General features: G+C 40.5%; 1 protein-coding gene across 7 annotated transcripts in view; it reads right to left on the bottom strand.

Moving 5' to 3' along the window:
• Window positions 1-7,500, bottom strand: part of LOC115028101 (ninjurin-2-like) — a 24,930-nt gene that overhangs the window by 1,569 nt on the left and 15,861 nt on the right. The window contains exons 2-5 of one of the 7 annotated variants that reach the window (XM_029461509.1): window positions 2,331-2,467; window positions 2,061-2,140; window positions 1,040-1,237; window positions 1-98 (exon numbers count right to left, since the gene is read on the bottom strand). The exon at window positions 1-98 is cut by the window's left edge and continues 41 nt beyond it. In XM_029461509.1, coding sequence (XP_029317369.1) covers window positions 1,068-1,237; window positions 2,061-2,140; window positions 2,331-2,467 — 387 coding nt within the window. In that variant the 3' untranslated portion in view covers window positions 1-98; window positions 1,040-1,067. Of the gene's footprint in view, window positions 99-1,039; window positions 1,238-1,578; window positions 1,743-2,060; window positions 2,141-2,330; window positions 2,468-7,500 lie in introns of those variants that run through there. The other 6 variants (XM_029461516.1, XM_029461512.1, XM_029461514.1 and 3 more) reach the window with 6 other exon arrangements.

Here is a 7,500-nt window from a genome sequence, read left to right as displayed (position 1 = left end):
GAAGTTAACCACCGTCGTGGCGAAGATGACGCCTGTAGCAAGGTTGTTCAGGTAGTCGAGTCGTTTCTGATTGGATACCACGTTCAGGTCCCTGCGGGCTACAACACATACACACACACACACACACACACACACACACACACACACAATTTCAAACACTTCAAACACATCCACACACACCTATACAATTGATGCATGCATACTCACATGTACACACTTACAATATCCAAAACAAACAAACATAAAGAAATGCACCCGTACAAACAGCAATATAGTTCTGTCACTCGCCCTCCAGCCTCTGTCTAGTTTATGTGATATTTTGACCCTCAGTCAACAACTGTAATTTACTGTAATGTCATTTAAACTTTTCTGAATTGAAATTTTGAAGCTTGTTTGTTTCCACTGCTCACTTTCATCCTGGTCAGAAGCACAAGCCAAGCGAGCGCTGTGAGTGAGGCTGAGACACTTGGCAATTACGCAACACACTTTTTCCAGACTGAACAAGTTATAGATGTAGCATGTATACATTCAAATTCAATTCAAATTCAATTGGACCCAACCACACTCTTTGTAGTGCAAATTGAGGTGAAGAAATATCCTGAAAATATTTAAACTTGAGCAAATACATTGTTGGATTGTTGCAGAAAAGGTTAACTCAAGTTTTCTCAATCTTTTCAATACAACTGGAGTTTTTATGAAACTGATATTTAGCTACTAAAAGAGGTTTAGAGAGGAGTAGTTCAAAATGTTATTTCTGAGAGTTAGTCGAGAAGATTGATCCCACTCTCATATATTTACAGTAAAAATAAAGCTGGTGCCAGCAGCTTGTTAGCTTAGCTTAACAAAATGTACCGTAATATCTGTTAGTTAGTAAGCTTTAGAGATGCTGGTAGGCAGATTTTATTACCTTTGGAAAGAGAATGGCTAGCAGTTAGCCCCTGTTATCTGTCTTTGTGCTAAGCTAAGCTAACTGGCTTCTACACAAACAAACTTTAAACATTTACGTAAATGTATAGCTTTTGTGTATGAACGTACGTACAGTGTGTAAATGCGTCTGCTTCATTGTTTCATAGAATGAAACGCTGAAACAGCCATCGCAGGAAGCAGCTGCGCTGTGTGCCGAAGGCGGCTTTTATGATGTTGACGATGAGGGTGAGGAAGATGATTCCAGTGGTCAGATTGTTGAGGAAGTTTAACAACCGCTGCCAAGAGGACAGGAGGGTCAGCTCACAACGAGCTGCACACACACACACACACACACACACACACACACACACACACACACACACACACACACACACACACACACACACACACAGAAACACACACACACACACAGACACACACACACACACACACAAACTAGTTGGTCCCCTGGCTCAGTCCATTCATACTGAATAAAATACAAAGTACAGAAATACCGTAGTTGATTAGTACTTTAAGTAGAACAACAAGTCACACTCCTTCCTATGTGTGTGTGTGTGTGTGTGTGTGTGTGTACAGAGTCCGCTCCTCACTTTCAGTGTCAGAATCTTTCCCTACTTTCCAAAACGTCTACGTATTATAATCATTCCCTACATGAGAAAGTCAGAAATGCATCCTGGCAAAGAGGCCGGTACGCTCCATCCCGAAGACAGAGATGAAGATGTTGGTGACGAAGATGAGGAAGATGATGATGGTTGTGGTGTTGTTCAGGCTGTTCAGGCGCTTCTGGTTGGCCTCTTCGCTGACGTCTCGCCGAGCTGCAACAAGCACGCACATGTACACACACCAAAAATAACAACAAAACAAAAATAACAAACTACACAAAGGGGGCAGAGAAGTATTCCAAAACCTATGTTATATTCATAGTTCACATTGGACATAGAATATATTTGGTAGCTATTAACTATTTTCTGCCGAAACAGACAAGAAAGTGACTTGACTTCAACCTGCACTGCCTGTTTTTTCACACTAAATCAATAGTGAGTGTATTAATATGTTAATATGATTGATTAAAAACACAGAGGATGGATTTCTGAAGGAGGCAGGTCTTTAAGGCTGTAATGTGATTGGCTCACCAATGATGATGATCAGGACTCCAGCCACTATCTGCAGAGCCAGGGAGAAGGAGATGAGTGTCAGGACAGCAGCGTAGTACCTGAGGAGAAAAGTAGCAACAGTTAATGTGATAAATTAGGAGTTTGAGCTCTGATGGAACTTCATTTCAAGTATATTTTCTCCTTGACGGTAAAAACATTTAATACTTTTAACTGAATTTGCAGAGGAACTTCCCCCTAAATGTATCCTCTGCCTGATTTCTCTTTGCCTCTCTCACACACATTCTGTACCTGTATCCAGCACCCTGTTCGATGACAGTCTTCATGTGTGTGATGTTAGCCAGGAACAGAGCGATGTCCAACATGCCCTCAGCTGCTGTCTTCTTCGTGGCATACAGGTTCATGTTCAGATTAGAGGGTGAACCTCCCTGAAAGATACAGATTTCAAATAACAGATTTTAAGTGATCCTTCTAGTCCCAGTGCACAGCTTCTCTATGCTTTCAACTAAATCATTTTTACAACCATTCTGTGTGTGTGATGATTTGCGAATCGCCATGTATTGTTTTTGCCTTTTTTTATTTCATTATCTTCAAGATAATAATAAATAATAAAAAGATAACAGATGAAATTAAATTATTGCAGCCACCGCTGTCCCTGGCTTCCGTAATATTCCAACCCCCTGCACTCCCTATAAAGTTTCATCCACATGAAGCCTACTAAGATTTGTCCTGTATGTGAGAAACCCCTGCCACGATGTAGTAGACACCTAGTTGTCAATGCAGCTGCATAATGAACCTTCCTTACGCTTCCTTTAAAGGGCTGAAGTCAGAGGACAGAAGAGAGAGAACAACCGGAGAAGGTGGATAAAGAAAAGATAGAGAGTGAAGAAACAAGTGGGACCGAGAAAACTAGTGCTAGAGAAAAACAGAGAAGAAGAAGAAGAAGAAGAAGAAGAAGAAGAAGAAGAAGAAGAACAACAACAACAACAACAACAACAACAACAACAACAACAACAACAAGAGAAACAGAGAGGAAGAAAACCATGGAGAAGAGAGATGAAACTGACCAGGAGAGGGCAGCAAAGACCAAGAATACTATCTAATGATACTGCCAGCAAAAAAACCCATTGTTTGTCGGATAAAATGAAGTGTGTTTATTGTTTTATTCATTATTCATTTATTCTTGCAACCTAGCCAGAAAAGTGATTAGGTCAACAAGATATTGATTTTATTTGACACTTTTTTTGATCCATCAAAATATGCTTGAAAGTTATACTCTACATATATCATTGTAAGTGCATCTTCATACTATATTAAGTCTCAGGATCCAGTTCATTCTCGTAGGGATGAGATTTTCCAGTGATTTGAAGTAGTTTTTAGAATGATAGAGTTGCACTTGAAGGATTTCAGAAATCTACTGTGTCTCTGTGTGTGTGTGTGTGTGTGTGTGTGTGTGTGTGTGTGTGTGCGTGTGCGTGTGTGTGTGTGTGTGTGTGTGTTTCTGTGTGTGTGTGTGTGTGTGTGTGTTGGGAGAAGAAAACCTTTAACATCATTACATAAAGCCTAATTCATGACTCATAGCACATGTCAGGGACTAAGATTTTCTAAATCGAATTAGTGCTCTGCTATAGTGCACAGACTGCAGATGCATATATTGGATTACTTAACACTGAGGTACTGTATAGATTATATACTGCATATATATATATATATATATATATAAATATTTGTCTTCAAATGGATAATTCGACCCAAGGCTGTGTCAGTGTAGTTTGAAACGGTGTAGTCTGTTTTTCTTTAGGATCTACAGAGATGTGTTGAGGAGAGACATCGATCACATACATAAAGCCAGTCATGTAGACACTGGGGACACATTTTACTTTATGACCGCACTCTGCTGTTATGTGCTATACTGCTCCAAAAGAAACAGAACATGTCAACACTGTGCATGTACAGTAATTGTTCAACACTGCACCTTCTCTGTGTGTGCTGCCTCTGTTTTTATGTGTTACTTTTGCCTCTAGTTTGTACAACTCTTTATGCGGAGATGTTCATTTGAACTGATTTGATTTTTACTCGGAATTTAGAAAGCACAACAACTCAAAAGAGATTCATGATACAAAGAATCCCAGAGGAAAGCACTTGAAAGCATTACTAACAAAGTGGTCCTTGATGGGAAAAAAAAGAAGAAGCCCTGAGCCCTTAATAGTCAACTATGTTTTCGGTTGCAGCGTGTGCACACAAGCACCTCGGCACAAAACTATCACCAAAACATGCCAGTGGCTGGTAGATTTGCTTCACTCACCAGCCAAAAAATCAATGGTAATCGACTGAGTGGCTGGCAAAATGTAAACATTGACAAGTCATTAGACCGGTGGGCAAAATAAAACATTTTGCACCCTACACACAAGAAGCACTAGTTGTGGGCAAGGCACATGTGTTTGTGGCAACACCATGGTGCATGCAAACACAGTGTTGTTGTGTAATAAGATCATGTGCCTTGGTTTCTTTCCTTTACTCTGACAATGCTAGCTCTTGTAAACTTGTATATAGCTAATCAATGGCGATAACCAATAGCACCACAAAACTACCGTACAGCTTAGCCAGTGTGTTTACAACCATTTCCCTCTCGCCTACGAGTACTGGCACTCTTCCTTCGACATGGAGACAAGAATTTGGCAAGTTCCCTTTGGTAACCAATATTTTCCATGGACGGTGTTCATATGAGGTCTATGGCTTATCATAACTGTGCCTTGATTTCTGGAACAAGATGTTGACATTTTCAGATGTAGGTTTTGGACTCTCCAAGTGCCACAAAACCAAAACCAAAAGAAACCCGGCCCTGTGCGCAAGAGGAAAAGTATGTTTTTTTGGTATTTTCGGATAACCTGCACCTTGCACTTTATCCAAATGTTTACTAATCTTAGGGTTTATTTGGAAGCCTAAATAAGTATATTCCTGTGAACAACAATTTACCTGTCCTTTTTCTGTGATCCCTAAAAAAACGAGTAACATTTTTTGCTGGAAATCTTGATTTCATCCCCCCATACAGCACAGAACAGTTTGATCAAGACTGGGTTAATCTCCAAGAAAGTATGAAGCAATTCCTAGAACTGCAAAACTGTCAAAACAATATGAGCACGTGTACTGTGAGCTTTTGTATGTTTTTCTGAGTGTGTGTGTGAGACAAAGAGAGAGAGAGACAGAGAGGGCGTGAGCGAGGGAGTGAGCGAGAGAGAGAGAGAGAGAGAGAGAGAGAGAGAGAGAGAGGGAGAGAGAGAGCGAGGGAGTGAGCGAGAGAGAGAGAGAGAGCAAGGGAGTGAGCGAGAGAGAGAGAGAGAGAGAGAGAGAGAGAGAGAGAGAGAGAGAGAGAGAGAGAGAGAAGAGAGAGAGAGAGAGAGAGAGAGAGAGAGAGAGAGAGAGAGAGAGAGAGAGATATCTGGGTAGGAAAAAGAGAGAAAGACAGAGCGGGACCTAAGGAAGTGAAAAAAAGAGACTCCAATATAGAGGTGGGGAGAGAGTGAGAGAAAAATATGTATATATATATATATACTGGCCCGTTACCATCTTTTCTCTTTTGGGAGCTCATGTGGTCACACTTTATCAAGATCAGCCTTAGGCAGGCTGCCAAAGCGCCCACACACACACGCGCACACACACACACACACACACACACACACACACACACACACACACACACACACACACACACACACACAGACACACACAATCAAAACATTGGAATGGCCCGTATACAGTTTTACGGCTATATGTGTTCACTTAGTATAATGTCTCTCTAAATGTACGGACTGTGCGTCACGCTTAACCTGAATTTATTTTGATTTATTATTATTTTGCGCTTTGTATCACTGGACAGGTAGGAGAGGGATAGATTAGATTAGATTAGATTTACAGCTGAAGAAGTAGTTAAAAGAGGTCAGATCCCAGAAGCTGTGAGCTACCCGTTGGCCTCAGGGCTCCATCAGGAATGTCCAGAGTTGACGACCTGGCTTAGCTTTTGCTTTTGAGGAATTCAAAAAGGCTGTGAGTAAATCATGAATTACCATTTATTTTTCCTAATCGTACAACGGCGGCTCATTATTTAGGATCTCAATGTACTTTCTGGATATTGTCCAGTCATATGGTCTCCTGCAGATTTAAAAAGCTGTTCCCGCTCTGCACAAAAATGACTCATGTCAACATAGAATGAAAGATGAGTTGGGAACAAGAAACTGTTGCCAAACGCATTAAAGTAATAATCTCCAAGATATTGATTTGAATAAATGTCTGTTAAGTTACTCTTTATCGCTGAATGAGGTAACACAATGCCGATGAAATTATGCTATTTGTAAAGTTCTTGTAAAACTTCCATTCCTGAAATTCACTGATCTACAACACTGGGCGCGGGCCATATCACATAATGTACAAACACACACACCAGTCCTAAACACACACACACACACACACAACACAGATATGCCCATTTGTGCCACCAATATACACAACAACAACTGCAAGTCTTTACACTCCTAACATAATTAACACACACACACACACACACACACACACACACACACACACACACACACACACACACACATACCCCCTCGATCTCACAGGAAATGTTCCTCCCCTGTACTCCTATTGGTTGCCATAATAACCAATAGGAAGGGAAGCCCAACTAGGAGTGGAGCTCTGGTTTTCTTTTAATACCTTATTTTTTTTATTGTTAGTCTGTCTGTCTGTCTCATTGCTTGCCTATTTCACTAGGGGGTTTTTTCTGCATTTTTTCCAAGGCTCTCTCTGCCCGAATGCAACAACTTTCTGTTTGGTTTTTATATAACTGCCATTTAGGGTGAGCAGAAAAGCAGATGAAGAGAAACAGATAGTGACATAAAGAAAAGCAGTCAGCATAAAGGGAGGAAGAGAGGCAGGGACAAAGAGATGAGCTGTGTTTTCTCCTACTGGCATACTGGCAGCAGAACACCGTCTGACTTACTACTTACTCAAATGATTTTGGACTGAGAGAAATAACTTCTCACATGAAGCTTTTCATTTCAGTAACTGAGATCCATGGTTTATTCTGGATTCCCAATGATCCATTTTCAAAGGATTTAAAAAAACAAAGCTCAATTTCCCCCTGAGCAGACTTAATACCAACTATTTAAAAGTTATAATCCTTAAGATTGTATTATATCAAACACCATTGTATGCCAGAAATAGCCTGCAACTGCTTCTCTATAATAGTGTTAATTGTTATTGGCTTAGTCCACCTTTCTGTGAAATTGCATACCCATAAGGAAACAATGCACGTATGGATATTTCATGTTATGACCGGTGTCGGACGACATTGCTGACTATCTTCTTCTTTTCAACCCTCGGCTTGTTTGGATGCACTAAAAAGACAACAGTTACTCTTCTTCTGTTGCTGTAGATGCACTAGGTGTGTTTGATGCCCATT

Source organism: Cottoperca gobio, chromosome 23 (assembly GCF_900634415.1).
Source record: "Cottoperca gobio chromosome 23, fCotGob3.1, whole genome shotgun sequence".
NCBI classification, from domain to species: domain Eukaryota; kingdom Metazoa; phylum Chordata; class Actinopteri; order Perciformes; family Bovichtidae; genus Cottoperca; species Cottoperca gobio.
This window is presented reverse-complemented; position numbering and strand designations above follow the sequence as displayed.